This window comes from Molothrus ater, chromosome 9 (genome assembly GCF_012460135.2).
Source record: "Molothrus ater isolate BHLD 08-10-18 breed brown headed cowbird chromosome 9, BPBGC_Mater_1.1, whole genome shotgun sequence".
Lineage (NCBI taxonomy): Eukaryota > Metazoa > Chordata > Aves > Passeriformes > Icteridae > Molothrus > Molothrus ater.
This window is the reverse complement of record NC_050486.2, coordinates 21,522,029-21,545,804: the sequence shown is the minus strand read 5'-3', so window position 1 is coordinate 21,545,804 and position 23,776 is coordinate 21,522,029. Positions and strand designations below refer to the sequence as shown.

The 23,776-nt window shown below is 54.2% G+C and overlaps 3 protein-coding genes across 3 annotated transcripts in view; 2 read left to right on the top strand and 1 right to left on the bottom strand.

Moving 5' to 3' along the window:
* ZSWIM5 (zinc finger SWIM-type containing 5) overlaps positions 1-5,927 on the top strand; it is a 97,049-nt gene extending 91,122 nt beyond the window's left edge. Inside the window, exons 11-14 of the mRNA XM_036387965.2 lie at positions 1,075-1,232; positions 3,388-3,551; positions 3,850-3,931; positions 4,338-5,927. Of these exons, the coding sequence (XP_036243858.1) occupies positions 1,075-1,232; positions 3,388-3,551; positions 3,850-3,931; positions 4,338-5,200 (1,267 nt within the window). The 3' untranslated portion in view covers positions 5,201-5,927. The remainder of the gene's footprint in view (positions 1-1,074; positions 1,233-3,387; positions 3,552-3,849; positions 3,932-4,337) is intronic.
* A 1,854-nt stretch (positions 5,928-7,781) lies between these two features.
* On the bottom strand, positions 7,782-11,375 carry UROD (uroporphyrinogen decarboxylase). Its single transcript, XM_036387969.1, has 10 exons — positions 11,305-11,375; positions 10,333-10,445; positions 10,175-10,254; positions 9,914-9,976; positions 9,618-9,815; positions 9,214-9,375; positions 8,802-8,939; positions 8,559-8,659; positions 8,238-8,304; positions 7,782-8,049 (listed from the first exon to the last, which is right to left on the bottom strand). Exons 1-10 carry the CDS (start codon positions 11,325-11,327, stop codon positions 7,885-7,887), a joined length of 1,110 nt encoding a protein of 369 aa, XP_036243862.1. The 5' UTR covers positions 11,328-11,375; the 3' UTR covers positions 7,782-7,884.
* Positions 11,376-11,529: 154 nt separating this feature from the next.
* Positions 11,530-21,505, top strand: LOC118689602 (E3 ubiquitin-protein ligase HECTD3-like). The gene is made up of 21 exons (XM_036387966.2): positions 11,530-11,942; positions 12,011-12,171; positions 12,567-12,659; positions 12,965-13,100; positions 13,542-13,657; positions 13,945-14,058; positions 14,427-14,509; positions 14,889-15,054; positions 15,522-15,603; positions 16,496-16,678; positions 17,215-17,267; positions 17,584-17,648; positions 18,083-18,186; positions 18,493-18,612; positions 18,954-19,043; positions 19,391-19,597; positions 19,987-20,116; positions 20,516-20,590; positions 20,780-20,861; positions 20,981-21,052; positions 21,309-21,505. Exons 1-21 carry the CDS (start codon positions 11,616-11,618, stop codon positions 21,391-21,393), a joined length of 2,544 nt encoding a protein of 847 aa, XP_036243859.1. The 5' UTR covers positions 11,530-11,615; the 3' UTR covers positions 21,394-21,505.
* Positions 21,506-23,776: the final 2,271 nt, after the last annotated feature.

The following is a 23,776-nucleotide window of genomic DNA, read 5'->3' as shown; positions in this document are numbered from 1 at the left end:
GCTTGGAGCACTGTCAACTCCAGAACATCCCAGTGCTCTCTCCCTCTTACCACCATTATAAATAAGTCCTGGCCCAGAGCATTGCCTTTTTTCAGCATTTCCTCAGTGAAATGGAATGGGTCATCTCTCTCCAACACTGGGGGGAAGTTTGAAATCCCCCTATTCTGGAAAGAGCTGCTCAGGAGGCAGCCAGCCCTAATAAGCAGCCAAAGGCCTCTGTGGTGTATGGAAACACCATGTCCTGGCAGACCTGAGACCTCTGGCCATTGAACAGGACTGAGGGCCCCAGGGATGCCATCTCTTAATGCCCATCCCCTGCTCCCAGCTAGGACTCCCTGTCTTGGGGTATCTGTGTCCAAGGCTGGAAAAGTTGGGCTTTTGCTGCCCTGTGGTTACCTCAAGCCTGCAAGTGAGGATAGCAGAGACATTTGGATGCTCTTCATGTCCCGGCTGCAGTTTCCTTCCTGCATAACTAGCCATCAAGTTAGCAACTCCAGCACCAACTCAGGGGTTTAGGATTTGTCACCATGGCTGGTGACATGAGAATCCTGCTCCCAGGATTCTTCAGTCTTACTTCTCACCCAGGTTTTCCAGGCTTTTGGATGTGCCCACAAAAACAGGCAACCTAACCTGGCTGCAGAGGCCCTGGAGAAATGTGCTGCTGCTTCTGATCATAACCAAGCATTTTAAGAAGAACCAGATGATACTGTCAGGAGTTCTGCCGGGTGCTTTGACATGAAAGGAGCAGGAGGGGAGGAGGGATTTTACTTTTTTTTCTTCCTTTTTATTTTTCTCTGAGGTCTGTGCTTTTCCTTACAAGTTTATAAATCACTCCATGGATCTTTCTCCCCCCTTTCAAGTCAGTCTCAGATTGATCCCTGTGCCCATGTGCTGAGCACGCAGCCTGGGGAGCCGCACACGTGCACAGCAGCAGGATGTGTTCAAAGGCATTGCTGCAGGCAGCTGCCTGCAGGCAGCCCCTGCCTCGCCTTGGCAGCACCTCAGGGACAGGAGGTGAGGCTGGGGCTGGGCTGGGCTGGGCTCTGATGGTGCCTCCTCCTGCTTGCCCTTCAGGTTGCCTGTCCTGGAGACCACGGCCCCATCCGGCGACGTGACTCACCCTCACCACCTGGTGTCGGTGGTGCCCAGCAGGTACCCGCGCTGGTTCACCCTGGGGCACCTGGAGTCACAGCAGTGTGAGCTCGCCTCCACCATGCTCACGGCAGCCAAAGGTTGGTGGCAGGGCAGTTCTGGGACAGGGTTGGTGGGATGATGGTGCACAAGGGCATGGAAGAGTTTTTCCTGGAGAGAGGAGGGGGCTCTTGCTTCTGCTGGCACTGGCAGAGACTGGCTGGGTGCCCCACTGGCCCCAGTGGTGCCCCACTAGGAACCTGCTGTGGGCAGGGCATGATGAGCTGGCCCTGAGAATCTGGGGTTTCTGGGATTCTTGTCCCAAAGGGCTCATGGTCCAGCCAGGCAGGATGGGAATTTCCAGTGAGGTGCAGGCAGGCCTTGCAGCCATGGTGCTGCAGGTCCTGGGTAGTGCCCCATGTGATGCAGGACCATGCCTGCTCTGCAGCACAGCCAATTGCCAGGCCAGTAGTCCCTGCCAGGCATGTCATGAGGTCATGCCATGGTTTAGTTTGAAGCTGTTTATCCTTTCACCTCTGCTTTGTCTTTTCCACCCTGTGGTGATGATCCTGCACGGGCTATGGGAGAGAGAAGACCTCCCTGTGCACCAAACCAAAAATGGCTTTTGTTGGATATGGAACCAGCAGTGCTGGGTAGGACACTTTGGTCCCGGCTGCAAGGGGCTCGTGAAAGACCTCATCGGTCTCTTGCACCTCTTCAGTTTCTGCCCAGGCACTATTATGGAGGAGAGCACAGGCTTTTCATTAGACATCCTCCTGGCCAGAAACCTACCCCATCAGGGTGGCAAGAGTCTTGTATCCCATGAGGGTCAGTGAGCCAAGCAGTTACCATTGCCCTCTGATGTCCTGGTGCTGCCACCCTGACAGGGAATGTTTTTCTTTCCCAGTGAGAGGGAAGGGAAATGAGCTGTCAGAAAGCTCCAACCTTGCTGCCTTGGCAGCCTCTTCTCTCCTTCCAGCCTCCTCCTCTAGGCTGCTTTACCAGGGCTGATGGTGTTCTGCCCGATTTGCAGTGCTCAGATGAAGAGCTGGTACTTGGCTTATCCTTCAGGTATTTTTCTCCCTTCCAGTGCCTGATGGGATGAGGTTTTTATGCCGGGGATGTAGGGCTGTTGGATTGCGTTTGTTTTTCCGACTATCCCCTTCCTCAGGTGTTCCCCTGCTGCAGCATGTCCCAGTGTGATCCTGCAGCCTCTTTTCCCCACGCCCCTATGAGCCATTTTAGGGAGGCTTGGATTTTGGTGGCAATGCAAGCGGCTGTGGTGGGTGGCAGGTGATATCTTTAGCTATGAGTCACCCGAGATGTCTCCGTGTGTCCAGGTGCAGCACTGGGTTTTTCACTGCTGTGCATGATTTGGTTGTCTTTGCATGAGGTTCATCTGCTCAGTCTATGAGTGGGAGTAGAAATGAAGCTGGAACCTAATGTGGCATGTTAGCACCTCTGGTCTGCACATATCCCAAAGGTCCCACTCCCCACACTGTGTCCCACAGGCACTGATAGAAGGGTAGGTGCAGATCATGATATTAATATGCCTTGATGTGTCCCTCTTCCAAGATCCTGCCCCATCTCCTGGTGCCATCATATATCCTAGCACCCACAACCTCCTGAAGCAGGAGTACTGCAGCACCATTGGGTATTGTGCCACAAACCCCCTTCTCTGGGGATAGCTCAGCCTGTCTCAGTTGTGAGTGCTGTGTGCCTGACCTGGGACATGGAGGACCAAGGTGCAGCAAGTCTGGCTAACCCCAACCCAGCCTTGCAGAGGGAACTTGCTGGGCAAGACAGTGTGTGTGCAGCAAACAGCTTTTCCTCTTCTTCCTAATGTTCCTGGATGAAGACTGATGTTTTTGCAGCCATGCAATACTAGGCATCTCCCCAAGCCCCTCCTTTTCTGGGAAGAGGCTACTCTACAGCTGTCAAACTTGCAGCCAGAGTGGAACATCCAGGTGCCTGGAGATGTCTGCTAAAGACAGGACGTGTCTGGGATCACTCAGGTTTGTTTGTCCTCTCTGTGAGAGGATGAACTTGAGTGAGGACGCTTGCTGTAGGATGTATCACTTCCTGGGGAGGGTGCTCCATTTTAGACTGTTGGACTGCAGGGCCTGATCCAGCATCACTGTGTGTCCCTCTGTGTGTGTGTGTCCAGAGGGGCTGGCTGTGGTGCCGGCAAGAGATGGGGCTCCAAGGCAAGTTGGGGGGTGCCTGAGCCATCTGACCGTTCTTGCTTGCTCCCAGGGGACATGCTGCGCCTACGCACGGTGCTGGAGGCCATCCAGAAAAACATCCACTCCTCCTCCTTGATCTTCAAGCTGGCTCAGGATGCATTCAAGATTGCTACGCCAGCCGACAGCAACTCTGACACGACACTGCTCAATGTAGCGCTGGAACTGGGGCTCCAGGTATGGGATGATGCTGGGGATGTTGGTGGCCCTTCAGCCCCTCTTGCTGTGGCAGCCGTGCTGGTTATGGTCTTCGCCAAGCAAGGTGTCCCCTGTGGATGGAGTAAATTGATCCCTGCATGGTCCTGGGCAGGGGACCTCAGCCCTGGGAAGCCCCTGTGCTCACTGTGGTTTGGGTGGAGGTGAGGCAGTGCCTGGTAGCCCGTTGAACCAGGGGGATTTTTGGGGAGCACTGCTCTGTTGGGTGGCCTCACTAGAGCCCTGCAGGGCAGCCAGTCACCCCAAGTTTGCCTCGCAGGTGATGCGCATGACGCTGTCCACGCTCAACTGGCGGCGGCGGGAGATGGTGAGGTGGCTGGTGACGTGCGCTACTGAAGTGGGTGAGTTCATGTGCGCTGGGGGATCTGGCCTGCATGCAGTGGGAGCAGGGCTGGGCATGGAGATCCTTGGGTCATGCCTAGTCCTGAGCATCTGAGTTCTCCTGAGTCTCATTTCTTCTTTGGTAACTAAATTTACCTCAGAGCACCAGTTGACAGGGTTGGGACTGCAGCAGTGGCCAGTTTTGAGACTTGGATGGGTGCCCTGTACCTGTCCCAGGCCAGTGGTGGTCTCTGTGCCCTGCAGCATGGCAGTGTGGGTTGGCCTCTGCCTGTCCCCCTCTGCCCTGTCCCTCTTGGGGCAGAGTGAGGGACAGGGCTGTTTTTGCCCTGTCTGTGGGTCTCAGAGGAGCCCCATAAATTCAGTCAGGTTCCTGGGATATGCTGTGACCCCGGTCTTTTCTTGCAGGAGTGAGGGCCCTGGTGAGCATCCTGCAGAGCTGGTACTCACTGTTCACTCCCACGGAAGCCACCAGCATTGTGGCGGCCACAGTGATGTCCCACAACACCATCCTGCGCCTGAGCCTGGACTACCCACAGCGGGAAGAGCTGGCCAGCTGTGCCCGCACCCTGGCCCTGCAGTGCGCCATGAAGGACCCCCAGAACTGCGCCCTGTCTGCCCTGACCCTCTGCGAGAAGGACCACATCGCCTTCGAGACTGCCTACCAGATCGTCATTGACGCCGCCTCCACCGGCATGACCTACACCCAGCTCTTCACCATCGCCCGCTACATGGAGCACCGGGGCTACCCACTCCGAGCCTTCAAACTGGCCTCCTTGGCCATGACTCATCTCAACCTGGCCTACAACCAGGACACGCACCCAGCCATCAATGATGTGCTCTGGGCCTGCGCCTTGAGCCACTCTCTGGGCAAAAACGAGCTGGCGGCCATCATCCCACTGGTGGTGAAGAGCGTGCACTGTGCCACGGTGCTCTCGGACATCCTTCGCCGCTGCACCATGACAGCGCCAGGGCTGGCCGGCATCCCTGGGCGCAGGAACTCGGGGAAGCTGATGTCCACTGACAAAGCCCCCCTGCGGCAGCTGCTGGACGCCACGATAAGCGCCTACATCAACACCACCCACTCCCGGCTCACCCACATCAGCCCACGGCACTATGGGGAGTTCATCGAGTTCCTCAGCAAGGCCAGGGAGACCTTCCTCCTGGCACAGGACGGGCACATACAGTTCGCCCAATTCATTGACAATCTTAAACAAATCTACAAAGGCAAGAAAAAACTGATGCTGCTGGTGCGAGAACGGTTTGGGTGAGCCCCGGCTCCTGCCATGCTCACTGGCAGGGTCTGGCCGCAGCAAGGGGACTCGGGAGAGAAGAAGGAAGGAAAGTGGAGATCAGCTTCCCCCCATCGGCAGAGGCTGCTCTGTTCTGGTCTTCTGTTTCTTTTTCTTTTTTTTTTTTTTTTTGTTTGTTTGTTTTCTTTCTTTTTTTTTTTTTCTTTTAGTGTTACTCTTTCTTGGATTTAACCATTTCACACACTGAGAGGATCCAGAGATTCCTTGGGCACAAACCAAAAGGCAACCACGGGGAAAAAGGATGGTTTACTCAGCCCCCTGCCCTCCCTTGCCAATACCAAAAGCTAACCTGGAAATCTAATACCTCTTTCCTGAAGGACGTGGTCGCTGGAGGGATACGAAGGTTGCAAAGTGAAAAATCTTTAAAATTATGTGGGGAATTTAACGAAGCAAAACAAAACAAAACAAAAAAAAAAAAAAAAAGGAAAAAAAAGCAAGCAAAGAAACCTGCGACACTAGAACCTCATGCGTCACCAAAAGCGATGGCTTTGCAGAGCGCTTCTCCCGCCCGCCCGAGACATGCAAACTCCTCTATTTGTGAAGATACTTCAATAAAAACAAGTAAAAGTAACTGTTCTCAGGGATTGCTTACTAAAAGTAACACAAAAAAAAAAGCATTTATGATACTGTAAATACTATAGTATATGTGTCAATTATTAAATTGTAAAGTTATAATTATTTATAATTCTGTCTTTTATTTGGGGGATACTTGAAATTGTTGTGGGCTGGGGCGATTATTTTTATTATTGCTATTATTATTATTATTGTTATTATTATTAAAACTATTATTTAAAAACCCACACAAAACCACAGACAAAAAGAGGAGGAGGCACGCGAACATTTCTCAGGTTCCCATGGCATCGTCAGCAGCAAGAAGGGTGTGGGGGGGAGGCGAACATCTACTCGACTCACAGCCCTGGGACAGACGGACGGACAGATGGATGGAGGAGCAGCAGCCCAGCAAAGGAAAGGAACTCGGGGCGATGCTCACTCGGACACACGCAGATGCTGGCGATGGAGGACTCGGCCCATCGCAGGGCAGGTGCAGGGTGTGAGTGCCTGGGCGGGCACCGGGGCTGCCGGCTTTGGGGGAGGGAGGGGCAGCCGCATCACCCTCCTGCACCATTCCCAGCTCATTCCACCTCCGTGGTGCAGCCAAGGCTGGGCCCTTCCCAGCTCACCCGGCGCTGGGGGCACACTCCAGCCCCGGGCCAGTGGCTCTTCAGTTTTGGTTCATTTCTTTGCCAGCAGGTTGGGAGGGCTGGGGGGGGCCAGGGCCGGTCTGGATGGTGACTTGTAGTTGGGGAACGCGCGTTAGTTATCTGCTGTCTGGTTTAATTTTTTGGCAAGTGACTTGTGTCCGCGCTCTGGCCAGGAACCCAATTGTACTCGGTCTGTGTCGCCACCGAAATAGCAGTCTTCAACCAGTCTGTTTCTCTCTTTTTTTCCTTCCCTTTTTTTTTTTTTTTTTTTTTTTGCGTGCGTGCGTGTATGTGTGTGTGCGACCTCTTCATCTGATGTTTAATAATAAAAGGGATGAACGTTACTGCCTGTGTCTTTCCTGCCTTTCTCTGATGTCGGGGGGGGGTCACCACACTTGTGCAGTGTTGCAGCCCCCTGTGGTAGCCAGCTCCTGTGCCCCGAAGAGGGGGACAGAGCAGGGACAGGGCACCCTGGTTGCTTCTGGGTGCAACTCCCTGCCATGTACATTAGCAGGTCCTTGCCCATGCTGGAGACACTGCCCTACCCATGCCAGCTAGACCGGCGTTTCTCCGTGTCTTGATCCATCCTGCCGCGAGCCTGGACCACAGTGAGTGTGCTGAGTGTGGAATGGGGTGGCAAGGAGTTGTAACTCAGGGTTCCTGGGCTGCTTTTTGCAGGGTTTGCTAAGCCCCAGGCAAGCTTGGCCCTGAGGATCAGAGGAGATGGGGAGGTGCGCAAAGGGGAACACTCTAGGACCAGGGGGATGGTCCTAAAGAGGCTTTGGGAGCTGGAGGAGTAGGGCCATGCTGCCTCTGTTGCCATCCCAGCCAGTGTGGCAGGGGGCTGGTGGTGCTGTGTCAGAGTTCTCCTGCCATTTTGCCAGCTGTCTCTCCCAGGTGAGTCCTGCTGGCTCTCCCAGCCCCTTGAGACTACCCTGGGTTGAGGACACATTGCCCATTTCAACCTGAGCAGGACTGTGGGACAGCTGATGCTGAGTCTCTGCCAGTGGTGGGCTGTGAGCCCCAAGCTCCCAGGCTCTGACCCTGCCAGCCTCAGGCAGCCCACCTTCCCTAGCAGGGCTGAGCACATCCATCCTCAGGAGATGGCTGTTGTGCCCTGGGCTCACATCCTCTGTTGCAAGCATGGACACTGCAGCCTGGCAGGGAGAGGCATCCTCCACAATTTGCTGCCATCCCTATTTCCCCATTTTGACCTGCAGGATGGGGCTCAGGGGCTCCCCCTCACCACACATGCTCCTCTAGCAGTCTGCCATGCCTTCCCATCTCCTTCAGGGCCGTCCAGTTCCCCATCCCCCCAGCCAGAGCCACACGGCTGCTGCAGAGAAGGTCCTGGTTTAATGCTGCAGCCCAGCCTAGAGTGAGCCCTGTGACAACATGGGTGACTATGCCCAAACCAGTCCTGTCCCCAAGGCCCCAGGCTCAGCTGTGCTTGTTGATATGACGGGAATGAGCATGCACGGCTTCCACAAAGGCACCCACATGTTCAGGGTTCATGTCAGGGTAGAGGCCGTGGCCTAGGTTGGCAATATAGCGTTGGGTCCCAAAACTCTCCAGCATCTTCTTCACCAGCTCGCCAATCTTCTCCTGTAGGTATGGTAGGAAACCATGTGTCAGACTAATCCAGCTCAGGTTTTTCACCCCCACCAGTCCCCCTCAGCTAGCCTGAGGGGATGCTGGGACATGAGCCAGTGCTGCAGGTGGCAAAGCTGAGGTAGAAGGCCTTTAACACAGGCTTGAACTAGCCCGAGTTGCTGGCACTAGCCATGGCTCACCTTGGGTGCATAGAGAGCACATGGATCCAGGTTCCCTTGCAGGGTGACATCTTTTCCTATCTGTGCACTGCAGCAGGGAGGAAACAGGTGAGTTGCTGCATGTGGTAGAGAGACCGAGAGCAGCCAGGTGCCTGCAGCCCCCACCGCAGGACACCCAGGACCCCTCAGCACAGCCTTCAGAAGCTGTAGCATGGTGGCCCAACTATCCCCACCTTTGGAGCAGCAATGTCCAGGCCTGGGATGCCTCAGGGCAGAGGAGGAGGTCAGAGTACCTGGTCTGGGATCCTACCCAAACACCTGAGCCCTCAGTCAGACTCTTACCGAGCTTCCTGGGGCCGGATGGTCCAGTCGAGACCAACGACCTCATAACCGGCGTGGGCCAGGTCACGCAGGGCGTAGTGTGCATCCTTGGCAAAGATGATCTGCGGAGGGAGGAGATGGGCAGCCACTGCTGTGGCTCAGACACCTCTCCACAGGCTGGACTGAGGGAAGCAGGCACCACGGGATGCACCCCTCTCCAGCAGTGCCCAGATGTCAGGGTCAATCCAGGTAGCCCTGACTCACCATGGGCACCAGGGGCAGTGCCTCCTCCTTCAGCTTGCTCTTGACAGCCTGGGCAATGTCCCGGATGTAAGGCAGGGCAAAGTCCTGAAACAGCTCTGGGCCCAGGTGCCCTGCATGGGACTCAAACAGCTGGAGCGCCTGCCAGGGACACAGATTCCTTTAGGCTGGAAGAGACCTTTAAGATCATTGAGTCTAACAATGAAGCACTGCCAAATCCAGCAGTAAAGCGTGTCCCCAGGTGCTACATCTATTTGTCTATCAAATACTTCCAGGAATGGCAACTCAACCACTTTCCCATGGGGTTGGGAGAGCAGCAACTCAGTCCCTCCTCCTCCTTCCAGATGCTGGATCCTCTCTGCTCCCTATCCCCTGCCTTCCTTCTTGGCCCTGTCCGCACTGCCCCAGGACACACCTGCGCTCCAGCAGCCACCTGCCCCACCAGGTAGTCAATGATGACATCAGCCAGCAGGCGTAGCAGACGGTGGCTTGCCTCGGGGTGACGGTACAGCCAGCTCTTGGCCTTGGCCATTGTAGTGGAGCCACCACCTTCAATCATGTAGGACATGAGCGTCCACTGTGGGGAGGAGTGAAGTGAGGAGAGTGATGGAGATGAAAGAAGACACAAAGTTCCCAGTCACGATGCTGAAGGTAGGACCTGTGAGCACCCCAGAGCCTGGGGCACAGCTGTTCCTGCACTGAACGCCTCCCATTACGCACCCATGTAGCACTCACAGCTGGGGGTGCCATGGCTGGTTTGACACCAGACAGCAGAGGAGCCCATCAGAGAAACCCACAGAGAGGAGCCATGCTCCTTACCGGTGCCCCAGAGAAGCCGATGAGCGGCACTTTGCCCTCCAGGCTGTGCCGTGTCAGTGTGATGGCCTGGAAGACGTAACCTAACTCTGCTGTGACATCCACCTTCTGTCGCAGTTTCATCAGATCCTCCACCTCCTTCAGGGGCTCTGTGAATGTGGGTCCTTTGCCAGGGACCATGACAACCTCCATGCCCAGTGCCTGGGGACAGGGGAGAATGGAGAAGCAGGAATGGAGCAGCCCTGAATTCTGTCCTGTTACCAGCTGCTGTTCCGTGTGGCATTGGCCATGGCTCTTACCTGGGGCACCACCAAGATGTCAGAGAAGATGATGGCAGCATCCAGGGGGAATCGTCTTAGTGGCTGCACAGAGGAAGAGGCAACATTATTGAGGGGTTGCAACTCCCTTCCCATGGAGGACCTGGTCAAGCACAGGAGGTAGTGGAGTCCCCAAGGGCTGCACAATTTACTGAGGCCATCCAGGATGGCCAGAACCAAGGTTCCTTCCCATCCCCATCTGGGCAGAGAGAGGGGACACACAGACCCCTGAGTGATGCTCACCTGCAGTGTCAGCTCACAGCACAATTTGGGGCTCCGGCAAGTGGCAAAGAAATCCTGTGACGCCCGTGTCTCCCGAAACTCTACGAGGGACCACCACAAATGTTACCGGGTGCTTGCTGAGGCTCCCTCGCTACTCCCCGCATGCCTCCACTGCTCACCTGGCAGGTAGCGCCCTGCCTGCCGCATACACCACACCGGGGTGTGCTCTGTCTGCTCCCCGCGCGCCGCGCGCAGGAATGTGTCGTTCTTCAGCTTGGGGAAGCCTTTGGGGCTGCGGAGCAAAGAGCAGGTACAGGGTGTCACCCACGAGAGGTCTGGCAGCCCTGCCAGTCCCCCACGACTGGGGCACAGGGTGCCAGAGTAAGTGGCTCGTCCCCACTCCCTGACCGCAGAAGAGGCTTGCGCCCAGCTGTGACAAGTGCGATAACTTCTCTCCACCACAGCCCAGGACTTCTTCCTGCTGAGGACCGTGAGGCCCCCGGGAGAGGCGATGCGCTGCCCAGGGCGAGATTAAGTTATCGGGGCCACCAGTTGCTCCCGCCTGGAGAGATTTGGGACGAGCGGGGCGGGCAGTCCTGCATTCCTCCGGTCTGTGCCAGGCCACGCGTCCCCAGCCTCGCGGTCCCCAAGCTCCCCGTCCCCAGCCTCGCGGTCCCCAAGCTCCCCGTCCCCAGCCTCTCGTCCCCAAGCTCCCCGTGGGCTGTGCGGCTGCTGGAGTCCGGCCTGCGTCGGGGAGGGGGACCCCGGCAAACGCGGGGCCTATGGGAACAAAGTCCCCAAAACCTCCATTTGGGACTAGGGACTTAACTAGCTCACCAGCGGCCCTGCTGATCCCTCCCAGTGCAGGATCACCTCCCTCCCTCCCCGCCCGGAGCCCCTCCAGTGACCCTGTAGCGGACTCTTGTGCCAGTACCATAATCCCAGAGCCACTCCAGCGCCTCGGCGGTGTCCGGAGAGCCACACCAGTGTCCCCAGTACCGGATCTCAGCGCGAAAGCACAATCCCCAGTGCTCCCACAGTGCCAGATCGCCCTTCCCAGAGGCACGCCAGTATCCCCTGGCAGGCGCCAGAACACGGCCCCGTTACCACACTAGGAAGAGACACAGGCCTGCCTGGTCCCGGTTACTCACAGGAGCCGATCGCCACCCGCCATGCTCCTAAGCCGCTCCCGGCCTCTCCGTTGCCTCCCGACGCGGCGCGATCCGCCCCCGTCCCGCCCCGTCGACGCCGCCATCTCGACGTAGTCCCGCCTCTCCGCCCGCTGCCATTTTTCCCCGCCCCTCCGTACGCTGCCATCTTGCCCCGCTCCTTGCTCCTCTGTACGTGGCACGGGCGCCGCCATCTTGCTCTACGTCCGCCCCGCCGGGCGCCGCCATCTTGCCTGTCGGCGGGCGGGGTTCGCCGTAAACCGGAGGGGCGCGGAGCCGGTGCCCGGAGCGCGATGAAGGCGGGCGGGGAGGCGCCGCACCAGGTGCTGGGCCGGCTGCGGTTCCTACTGCAGTGCAGCGAGTGCTTCCGCCGCGCCCGGGCGCTGCCCGCCGCGCTCTGCTACGTGCCGCGGGAGGTGCAGTACAAGATCTGCAAGGACCCCGCGGCCCCCGCGGCCGCCGCCGCCCGCAGCCTGCTCAGCGTGTGGGACAGCCCGGGGCCGGCGCGGGGCGGCAAGCGGGCGGCGCGGGCCACGATCGAGGTGCGGAAGGGCGGCTGCCTGCGCGCCACCGGCGAGGAGTACTGCAACAGCGCCGGGCTCTGGGTCAAGCTCAGCAAGGTAACGCGGGGGCGGCGGCCCGCGGAGGGCCCGGCCCGGCCTCGCCTGACCGCCGGCTGTCCCCACAGGAGCAGCTGGAGGAGTACCGGAGCGGCTGCGATCTCGAGGAGGGATGGGTGCTGGTGTGCAAGCATGCCGACGGCGGGGACCGGCTGGTGCCCGTGGAGTCCACGGAGCGGATCCAGCGGCAGCAGCAGCTGTTCGGGGTGGATTACAAACCCGTCATCAGGTGCGGGGCCGCCGCCGTGTCCCGTTGGGTCCCTCCCCGGGAGCGCGGAGGTGCTCACCCCTGTGCGGGCTCGGGATGCTTCCCCGCGGCCCCTCCTGCCCTGGGCTAGGGAACTCCCGGCCTGCTTGGACAGGTTTCATGGAAGTGAGGCAAGAGGGATGCCGGATGTGGAGTGAATTGGGTTTGGCTCGGGCACTGTGCTTGTCACATGCCCAGCGGGGTGTGGAAGGAGTAGACGTGGTTGGAAAGGAAAGGGCAACAGATGATGCTGGAGATGATGGAGGATGGAGCACGGTGGGGCTTTAAACGCAAATCTTCCCCTTGCAACTACTCCTCGATCAGCAATTTCTTGTTCCTCTGGGATGTTCTCACTCCACTTCTCTGTGTTGTTTCAGATGGGAGCAGGTGGTGGATCTGACATATTCCCTGCGCCTCGGAGCAAAACCCAGGCCCATGGAGCAGGATGAGGCTGCAGTAGAGAAGCTTCGGTATGAACTGTTTCCTGGCTTCTGCTATGGTGGGGGACAAGCTCCTGTCTCTTGTGACTGCCCACACAGCCGTCTCCTGCAGACCTGGGGCAGAGGGGGGAAGACAGGCATCTCAGCCGTCTCCTGCAGACCTGGGGCAGAGGGGGGAAGACAGGCATCTCTGCACAGCACAGTCTTGTCCTAGATATGCCTGCAAAAAAGCAGGAAACTGAGCAAGGCAAGCAGGATGTGGCCCTTCCTTTTTTTGACCCATTAGCCTGGCTGCCTCTGGCTCTCCAGACCCAGTAATCCCTTTTCCCTGCTAGGTTTGTGCCCCCAACATGGACTTACGAATGTGATGAGGACCTGGTGCATTTCCTGTATGACCACATTGGGAAGGAGGATGAGAACTTGGGCAGCGTTAAGCAGTACGTGGACAGCATCGATGTCTCGTCCTACACGGTGGGTTAAAGGGACAAGGCTACATCAGCCCCACTGTGCTGTGGGGCTGGGGAGCATGGGTACTGCCTGCTGTGCTGCTCTGGCCTGGACTGCACTCTGTCTGAGGATGTGGGAGAAAAACCTGGGGAGTATCATGCAGCATATTGTATAATGTAGCCCCTGGAGGGACAGTGGTTTGAGAAGCCAGTGCTAATATTAGCTGCAAAGCTGATGTTAGGGAGGATTTGATACTCTGTGTTGTGTCTGTGACCCCAGAGCACCTCGGAGGGTCAACCCGAGTGTCCTGTGTGCTCTGCACTCCCAGTGTCCACCCACAGCCCAGCAAAGGGAACAGGCCAATGTGATACCCTCTGACACTGAGATTCATGATGAAAGTAACCACTAAAGAGAAGTTTATCTACACTCATCTGATCTTCCTTCCATTCACTTGCCCTCTTCCAGGAGGACTTCAATGTGTCATGCCTGACCGATAGCCATGCCGACACATACTGGGAGAGTGATGGGTCCCAGGGCCAGCACTGGGTGCGGCTCAACATGAAGAAAGGCACCATTGTCAAGTGAGTCATCTCTCTCTGCTCTATAGAGTCATTTCTGCTCTACATGCTGGCTAGTGACTGGGGCAAGCTTTGCCACTCCCTCTCTGCTTGAGTGTCATGGCCCAAATTTGCCCTGCACTCCCTTCCCTTCAGCTCTTACTCTGGCTCTGGGCTTGAAGTTGGTTTTAGCATTATCACAGGTACCTGGGCATCCCAGCTTGGTAACAACATGACCAAGTGATGAGAGGGAGTAGCAATAGGTGTTCAGATGCAATTGCCTTCTCCTTAATGTGTGCTTCCCTTTGCAGGAAGCTGCTGCTGACAGTGGATACCACTGATGAGAACTTCATGCCCAAGCGGGTCGCTGTGTATGGGGGCGAGGGGGACAATCTGAAGAAACTGAATGATGTCGGCATTGATGAGTGAGTGGTGGAGGTGCACAGGGTGTCATGGCTCTTGCAGGGGCCCAAGCTGCTGAACACTAGCCTTAAGTAGGCATGCAGTACAAGCCAGGCTCTCTAGGATGCGGGTTCACTCTGCCTACAATAGCATGGTACAGTCATCAGAGCTCTCCTCATCCGATTGTGGGACACATCAGAATCATGGTACCTGGACCTGAGTCAACAGCAGGTTCAGGCATTCAGCTGTAATTGTAAGCAAGAACTGAGTTCTTGCCATAGGCTCCCATTTCAAAAGATGCAAGCTGTCTTCCCGTACAAGTGTCTGAGTGGATTTTGGCAGGATGGGTGAGGGAACAGCCCTTTAATCCTCATCTGTTGTGTGTTTGCAGGAGCTATATTGGGGATGTGTGCATCCTTGAGGACATGACAACACACCTGCCAGTCATCGAGATCCGGATTGTGGAATGCAGAGGTAGGGCTGGTTGTTGTGGCCACATCCATAATGCACCTGTAAAATACTATACATTAAGAGTTTGTTCTGTGACTTGCACTTCTTCTCCCTGTGGGCTGTTTTAGATGAGATTCAAAAGAACCATGGGAAACTCCTGGGAGATCTGAAGTTTTGCAAGTTCTCAGCTTTCATCCTATCTTTCTCTGCCTTCAATAATTTAATTATTTTTCTCCTGTAAATGCCCTGCTTCTTCACAGAGGTATTTGAAGCTCACAGTGCCCAACCCCAGAGCTGGTGGAGCTGGTACATTCCTACTGTTTTTGCTTATAGACCTCCTACACTTTATTTAAGGCTTGCTTCCTTGTGATCTTGACATATCATTCATGGTCTTCTTTGGCAGATGATGGGATTGATGTTCGTATCCGAGGCATCAAAATCAAATCCTCCCGACAGAGGGACTTGGGGCTCAGTGCTGACATGTTCCAGTTGCCCAATTTGGTGCGTTACCCTCGCCTAGAAGGGACTGACCCTGACCTGCTGTACCGACGGGCCGTGCTCATTCAAAGGTACTGTGTGGAGGGGGGCAGACAGGTGTCACTGCCTGCAGGATTGATGCCATCTCCAGCACGTACATGGCTGGAAGCTGTAAAAATACGACATTTCTTTTGAGACAGATGTCCTGGACACTGGAGAAAATAGCAGTCATTTGGGGACAAAGTGGGCTCTCTGGGGTGGCTTCCTTGTGCTTTCAGAGGAGTTCTGTAGCTCAAGTTTACAGTGTCTTGTGTGTCACATGCACAGCATATCTGTGCAGTGTCGGGGGCAGGTGTATGCAGAGTCACTTGTAAGGGATGCAAAATCACTGCAGTGCCCAGGCACTGGGAATTTACTACCAAAGGCTTCATGAGGTAAAAAACTATGCTGGGTTTGGTTTGGATCAGTTATTTTTCTGCTTCAGGGATGTATGGTCTGGAATAGACATGCACAGATCCCCATCACTCCTTGTTGCAATACCTTCTTCTTTGGGATTTAGGTTCATCAAGCTCCTGGACAGTGTCCTGCATCACTTGGTGCCAGCCTGGGACCACACTGTTGGCACATTCAGCAAGCTCAAGGTGAGCAGTTGGCTCTCTGTCTTGTTGGGGCCTCAGTCTGGCAGGGTGATGGTGCTCATGCTGTGGTAAGGGAGGCAGCCAGGGCTTGTTGCCTTTAAAGCAGCTGGAGGGAAATACCTTCCTGAGGTCAAGTCACTAAGACTGTGAAAGGTGATATTGTTTATTTTCCTGCTAAACTGCTGATGTAGAAGCATGTAGCTGTGGGCTAACAAGCAGACTCAAACCAGAACATTTCACCCTCAAAGGGACTTGGATCATAGCAGCACTAGGCATGCAAGCTGGATCCACATCCCCTCCAAGATCTCAGCCCAGGACGCTCTGTTCCTGTGCTTCCTGCCAGCAGCTTTGAGCTGGCTTGTCCAAACATCAAGGCTTTTATCAGTAACATTCTTCCTGGCTTTAATAAGCTTTTGCTTTTCATCCTTTACATAGTGCTGAGTTCATCCCTCCAGTTGTCTGTTTTCCTTACATCCTCTCCAAGAATACACATGCTGGATATTACCAGGATAGCCCTATTCTGTGTGTTTCCAGGCCCAGTGTCAGAAAGTACTGTAATTCCTGTGCCAGGTCAACACGGACCCAAAGCATTTGGGGTTTTTTTGTTTGTTTAGAGGAGCTGGCTTTGATTACAACTAAAAGGGATAGTAAGACCAGTGTTCTGGTGAGAGTGAGGGTAAAGGAGCAACACTGGAGTGTGAGCATCAGATGACAGCTGGTGGATTCAGGGCTGAGCTTGTTATCTCCCTTAGGCCAGAATGCAGCATCTTTCAGAGGCAGAGGGGAAGCAAATACTGTCAATGAGAATGTGTCTGTGTGGGAAGGTCCTGGGAAAGGGAGGTGTGATGGCTCCAGCAGAAAGCAGATGACATGTTTTGTGGGTCCCTGTTGGCAGCACATCAAGCAGTTCTTGCTGCTGTCCAAGAAGCGCACAGCTCTCATTACCCAGTGTCTGAAGGACTCGGAGACCAGCAAGCCCAACTTCATGCCAAGGCTCTACATTAACCGGCGCCTGGCCATGGAGCACCGGGACAACCCTGCCCTGGACCCCAGCTGCAAGAACGCTGTCTTCACCCAGGTACTGTCCCTCCTGCAAGGGTCCCTGCTGCTCTGGGGAGACTAGGGCATCCCAAAATCAAAATGATCTGCATTAGGATGGGTGGAAGGGAGAGCTTGGAGCTGGAGACAGACCAAGTCTTCAAGGCTTCTTCATGTGACTCACAGGCTCTGTAATTACAGGTGCTGATGATCCCATAAGGAATGATACCTATGAGGGATTTGGGATCTCTGAGTTGACATCTGTACTCTATCTTGGATGCTCTCTATGGCATGTTGTTAGTGGAGAGTGTAACAATCCTGTTGCACTAAAAAGGCAGCAAAGAATTTTTGTGTGGCAGCAGTCAAGTAGCTGCATAGAGTTCTGTGTTTTGGTTTTACAGCAATGCTGATCTTCCTATGTGCATTCTCTCCCAACCTCCAGTAGATCTGGGGCTCTGTGCATGCACAAACACCCCAAACTGCTGTGAGACTTTTGTGTTTGATATACCTGCCTTCATGTGGCACCAGTTCCCCTGGAGAGGGGATACCAACCTTGATTGTCTCTGCTTGTTGCAGGTATATGAAGGCCTGAAACCCTCAGACAAGTTTGAAAAGCCTCTAGATTATAGGTAAGCAGTGTCTCGGGAAGGGAAGGCACCATGCAGTGCTGGGAGCTGTGTCCTGCCACAGCAGGGTGTTTGGGAAGCCCTGTGCTGTACTCCGGAGAGGGTTTGCTAGGACAGGAGCCAGCTCAGCCATGGGATCAGGGCCCATTCCCCAAGGTGTCAGCTCCCTACCGAGGATGCAGCTGTCTCTGGAGATTGAGATCTTGTCCTGTGCTAAACTCAGACTGTTCCACTCTAGTCCCTTGATGTCCCTGCTGTGCCTGTCCCAGCACCTCCTTGGCTTTGAGCAGCGCCTCAGGTGATGCCTGGTTCTCCACAGGTGGCCGTTGCGTTATGACCAGTGGTGGGAGTGCAAATTTATCGCAGAGGGCATCATCGACCAAGGTAGGGGCTGCAGGAGGCCAGAGCTCCTCTGGAGCAGTCGGGGGCTGATGAGGTGACTGTTGCTGTAGGTTCTTTGGTTTGGTTCCAATGTTAATTCCTGTGGAGGAGAGAAGGAAGGCAGGTTGCCTTGTCCTGCCATCTCTGACTGTGACCCAGGTAAAGAGTGCTGTTTGCTGGGAGGGGGACCAAACTTCCATTAGTCACTAACAGCAGCTTTACCAGTGCCAGTGATCCTTCTGGCTGTTCTCCACAGTTCAGGCAGGGATGTTAATTATTTTGTCTTGCTTTCTCCAGTGCCATAAGGCTCTTTCAGGAGCCTTCTGCTCAACCCAGGGCCAGGTTGGACCAGAAATCCCCATCTTTGCTCCATAACTCTGAGGATCAGCACCTGGGGAGTTCACATCACTAAGAATGCCCTTCTTTTGGGGTTGCAGGTGGTGGTTTTCGGGACAGCCTAGCAGACATGTCAGAGGAGCTGTGCCCCAGCTCAGCAGACACCCCTGTGCCTCTGCCCTTCTTCGTGCGCACATCCAACCAGGTGCTGTGCATTGGGATGTTTGGGGCAAACCCTTCCATGCCTGGCCATGCAGCACTGTCCCTGTCCCCTTGCATGCCAGGGACATACTTACTTACTTTAAGCTTTTCTTTGTGAGGGGTTTGCTTTGTGGCATTTCATTTTAAAATATGCTGACAAGTGCCTGGATACTGGTCTGTCTCTGGGAATATTGCTGGGGGGATGGGGCACTTTCCTGTGAAAAGTGCCCAGAGGCATGGGAGGAGTAGTTTGTGGTGTTTCATGCTGTGCTGAAATTATGACTTGGAGTTTTGCCTCTCACTCCTACAGGGTAATGGCACTGGAGAAGCCAGGGACATGTATGTCCCCAACCCCTCTTGTAAAGACTTTGCAAAGTACGAGTGGATTGGGCAGATCATGGGAGCAGCTCTGAGGGGCAAGGAGTTTCTGGTAAGTTTTCAGCCCCATCCCTCTAAGAAGATTTGCTGCAAAGGGAGTTGATAGCCCCCTCCTGCAGCCTGTCTAACAGGAGAATGGAAAGGCTCTGTGGTCACATATTGGGAAAAGAGGTATTTGGGGCAAACTAGTTTGGAGAACTCACAGTCTGAGTTTTGGGGGATGATGCTGAGAGCTTGGGAGACAGTGTTTGGTCTCTACTCAGCTATGATGAGCTCTGCATGTAGAGGGAGAAGTAGAGAAGGCTCTTTGTGTCTGCATTGTTGAGTCCTATCTCTGTCTTCGGGGAGGTCTCATTTTGACACAGACTCAATAAAGTCTCTTTTCTTCTTCAGGTCCTGGCTCTTCCTGGCTTTGTATGGAAACAATTAACAGGGGAAGAGGTCAGCTGGAGCAAAGACTTCCCTGCTGTGGACTCCGTGTTGGTGAGAGGGACAGGGAGGCTGTGCCTATCCTATTCCTTGTGGCACTCAGCAAGGTGCTGATTTGTGTCCCTGTCCTCATGTACTTGATTCCTCTTATGATATGTCAAATAAACACAACAAAGGGCAACTTTCAGCTATAAGGATGCACCAAATGCTCTTATAGAGATGCAGCCATGCTGACTGCTGCTCTAAGCATGCAATGGCTCAAGGTCTGCTAAACAGCTTTAGGGCAGCATATCCCATGTTGTGTCATTGTCGCTTGTCTGGGAAGGGAGAAGATGAGGACTTGGGCACATCACTGCTCTCTGGCCATCTCTCTAACATGGACTTATTTGGTGCCTGGACAGGTGAAGCTCCTGGAGGTGATGGAAGTCATGGATAAAGACACCTTTGAGTTCAAATTTGGGAATGAGCTGACCTACACGACAGTGCTGAGTGACCAGCGCATGGTGGAGCTGATCCCCAACGGCAGCAACACCGCTGTGCGCTACGAGGACCGCAGGGAGTTCATCCGCCTGGTGCAAAAGGCTCGGCTGGAGGAGAGCAAGGAGCAGGTGACACTGTCCCACCCTGTGGCTGGTCATTGGCTCTCAGAGACCTGCCCCCAGCCTGTTTCTGGTAAAATGCACTGTGGTTAGCATCCCTGTGCTCATGAGGGCAATGGTATCCAACCCTTTCAGTGGGGTACTGGAGCCTATGGAGCTGTTGAGAAGCAAAGTGGCTTCTAGTATCACTGGTGATAGGAGGTTTTATTCATAGCTCTGACACAGGCTTTCTCAGTGAATGGGGATGCATCTCTCTGAGATCCTATCCTGTTCCTTCAGGTTCCTTGGAGCATGTGCTGAGCAGTCACATGGCTTGAATCCAGTAGAGTCTCTAGGCTTAACCTCGAGTCAGGGAAATGGGCAAGACATGCTGCTTACCTGCCTTTTCTCCTTTTCAGATCATGGCCATGCAGGCTGGGCTGCTGAAGGTGGTACCCCAAGCTGTTCTTGACCTCCTTACATGGCAGGAACTAGAAAAAAAGGTCTGTGGAGACCCTGAAGTCACAGTGGATGCCCTGAAGAGGCTCAGTAAGTGAAGGGCTTTGCTGAAAACTCTCTTCCTGAAAGCAAAACTGTCTTCTGTCTGTGCTGGCACAAGGAGAAGTGTGGGAGGCCAGTATTAGCCTTTCTTACAGTGATAATATGGTCCTGTGTACTTCTTGCCTTTAGCTGAGTGCTGATGGGGAGACAGAAGTGTCCTTTGACTCCGTCCTGGGCCTCATAGTAGAGGCTGGGGCATCCCTAGGCTGCCAGTATCTGAGCCCCTGTGGAGCTGAGATGTGGATCTGGCTGTGCTTCCTGGGAGGGGCCTGACCATCTATGTTTCTTGCACCTTGGGTCTATGTGGTCACACCCTGCAGGCACCTACTGCCAAGGAGGGAGGAGCTCGGATCTTTATTAAACTCTTTTCTGTATCCTTTCTGACAGCCCGGTTTGAGGACTTTGAGCCACAGGATACCCGTGTTCAGTACTTCTGGGAAGCACTCAATAACTTCACCAATGGTGAGCAACTTGCTCTGTCCATGTGTATTTTGTGCCATGACAGCTCCTGCCTGCTGGCTGGGAGCTGGGAGGGAAAGCAAGCAGCTAGGCTGAAGGGACTGCTCGCTAGTGCTGGGGGTACCTGGAAGCAGCTGTACTGCATCTCACATCCCTCTAGGGTTTGCTGATGTCTTTGCTTTTCCTTCACAGAGGATCGCAGCCGCTTCCTCAGATTTGTCACTGGCAGAAGTCGCCTTCCAGCACGGATCTACATCTATCCAGACAAGATGGGGTAAGTCCATTCTTCTGTAGACTGCAAGGCTGACAGAGCCCACACCACAAGGGTGGGTTGTCTGGGCTCCCTGCCTTGCTGGCCTGCTGGTTCTAATCAGTTTGTCACCTTCTCCCCAGCTCAGAGACAACAGATGCTTTGCCAGAATCATCCACCTGCTCCAGCACTCTCTTCTTGCCCAACTATGCCACGTAAGTTTTGGTGCTTTCCCATGTCTGGAGGACTGTGTGTGGGCTCTCTTCTTAACCTTGGTGCTGACCTGTTGGGGGCCATCACTTTGCTACGCTTACATCCCCTGCCTGTTCCACATGGCTGCTGAGTTTCTCTCTCTGAGACCCTGGTGAAGCTTATCCTCCATTTCAGAAAACATCTTGTCCTCTCAACTGGCAAATGCAGCAATGGCAGCTCCTCCTTACCTTTATCTTTTTTCCTTCCTGCCATCCCTAGAGCCAAGGTATGTGAAGAGAAGTTGCGCTATGCTGCCTATAACTGCGTGGCCATTGACACAGATATGAGTCCGTGGGAAGAGTGATGTTGCAGCCTGACCAAGCAGCATGGACAATTGTTCAAGAAAACCATGCAGTGGGAAGCATTCCCTTGTCCCCACGGGATGTGTATATATATAATAAATATATAGGTGTGAAGCCTGGCTCCCAGCAGTTGACGTGAAGAGTTGGGTCTTCAACAGGGTGGGAGCTACCTTGGATTGTAAATGTGATTGTGATGATGGAACTCTGGCTGAGCCCTCCTGCATCAAAAAGCTGGTAGGCTTTTGTAATGAGTTTCTTCTCCACATCTTCTTGTAGCTCCACAATGCTCACTCCTTCCAGGGTGCACTTTGCTCAAACAAAAGTGGGGTAAGGAGACAAAGCTGCACAGCAGCTTACAGCACAGGACAGAACTGTGAGCTGCTGCTGAGACTAGGGGATGGCCAAGATGCTCAGTGTGTCCCGACCATACTCTGTTGCCTTGTTCCTGCTCTCACATGAGATCAATGGAAATTAAATCATTCATCTAGGATTAAGAAGGATGGGGCAGGCTGGTGGCAGGTGCTGCAGGGGTGCCTTTGGCCACCAGGTGTCATAACAGACCTGCACAGCAGGACTGTGGGAGATTCCAAAGGGATTCCCATGCTTTTACATCACACCGAATCTGAGTTCCTGTCATTCATGGCACCTCTTACACAGCAGCGACTGCTGGGGAAGCTGCATCCTCACAGTGCACTCACTGTCTGCTGGGAACTGTCTGCTTCCCTTTAATTCTTTTAGTTCTGCATCCAGCATGCTGGTGGCCTGGCAGCTGTTCTTCCAGGCTCTTTGAGCCTCAGTTTACCCCTGAATGGCAGTATTACAACTACTCTCTTCTAGTTCTCATGGAGATCCACTGTCAGGGCCAAGTTCATCTTCCAGACTGCAGAGGTTAAAGCAGTTGCAGGCATGGCAGTGCCAGGCTCTGCTCCCCTCCTATCATCCGTGGGAAGGGACATGGAAGTTTCAGGTGAATAGGAAAAGCCTTTGCCCTAGGGCAGTGTAGAAACCAGGTACCAAGAGTTGGAGCTCCTTGAGTAGATGGACGCATGCTCTGTGAGTGAGAAGTGGGCAATAAAACCTTCACAACTATTTGGAAGTATTTGTGGATCTTCCCATCTCTGGGCAGGGCTGGTCATTGCCTAGCACTGGGAGCTGCTCAGTGTTAGTCTGTATTTATACCTCCAGCTCCATCTTCAGCCTGTGTGGTCTGTTGGACCTCCACTACTGTGAGTCACAGAATCACTGGGGCTGCCCTGGAACAGGGCTGATGCTGTGAGTTAAGATTAATCCTGTCTTAATGTTTCATGGCTTTTTCTCCTCTGTTGAAGGAGTCTGTCATCCAGAGATCACTTCCAGTTTTAAACAAAGTCCTTCCCTCACTAGTTTCTTTTGAACATGTATTCCCAGATCTGCCAAGGAGGGTTGTTACTAAAAGGGATGTAGGACCAGGAAGGAGCATGTGCTGCCATCTGCATTGTAGTGAGTGGAGAGAGCACAGGGTGAATTAGGGAAGCTGTTTATAGGCAGCCCTTGCCTGCAGCAGGGCCTTCCATGCTCAGCTGGGTGGGTGTGAAGTCCTGTCTGCTGGAGGAGGTCTTCTGTAAATCCTAGAGCTGTTCCAGAATTGAACATCAGCCACAAAGCCATCTCTGTGGCTTTGTGGCTGATTTCAACCAGCAGTGTGAATGGGAACAGGAGCGGAACCAGTGCAATACTTTTATGTGCTGGTGGCTGAGTCACTTCCTAGGGTGTCTGTTTTAGATGGGCATGAGTAAGCTGGTGAAAGGACTTTGATCTGCTGGCTTGCCCTCAGTCAGGAGTGTTGAGGAAGAAGCCTGCAGCAGTGAGCTGGGATTTGAAATAAGCCATCTGAAAAGGGACTGACATTGGGATGGAATTGATACTGCTTTTTCCAACCTTATCCTCTTACCTCTACTGGACATCAGCAGGAGGCCACATTATTTACTGAGCAGAATTAGAAGCAGCAATAAAATAGACTCTTCTCTTTATTGCTGGGCAGGGGTTGGTGGTAAGTAGTTCAGGGTGGGATGGATAAGATGGCCCTAGTCTTTGGTCGAGGGTGAGCTGATGTCACCAGCTGGAATGGGCAGGTTAGGAGCCAGCTAGGGCTGCTTGGGGTGATCAGTTTTAGGGGAACAAGCACCTCTGGCTCCCCTACCGTTGGAAGCAACTGCAGCTGAAGGAGAGTAACTGAGGCTATTACAGAGGGTATACCCAGAACACTTCAGGTTTCTCGCTGAGATGTGTTTAGACAGCTCTGTTCCCTCTCATTATCCACATACGCAGCCCCAGCCTTCCATGATGAGAGGGCTGCTGTGCAAGGCAACACAGAGAGCAGAACCTGGCTGAAGTGGTGGAATCCTT

Excerpts from the sequence above, each read along its gene's own strand:
- UROD (XM_036387969.1), bottom strand. The coding sequence starts at position 11,327 with ATGGCGGGTGGCGATCGGCTCCT. Across the intron at positions 8,940-9,213 it reads AGGTGGCTGCTGGAGCGCAG|GCGCTCCAGCTGTTTGAGTC; the intron begins GTGTGTCCTGGG and ends TGTCCCTGGCAG. Across the intron at positions 8,050-8,237 it reads GTGCTCTCTATGCACCCAAG|GAGAAGATTGGCGAGCTGGT; the intron begins GTGAGCCATGGC and ends CCATACCTACAG.
- LOC118689602 (XM_036387966.2), top strand. The coding sequence starts at position 11,616 with ATGAAGGCGGGCGGGGAGGCGCCGCACCAGGTGCTGGGCCGGCTGCGG. Across the intron at positions 17,268-17,583 it reads GAAAAGCCTCTAGATTATAG|GTGGCCGTTGCGTTATGACC; the intron begins GTAAGCAGTGTC and ends GGTTCTCCACAG. Across the intron at positions 21,053-21,308 it reads TTCTTGCCCAACTATGCCAC|AGCCAAGGTATGTGAAGAGA; the intron begins GTAAGTTTTGGT and ends TGCCATCCCTAG.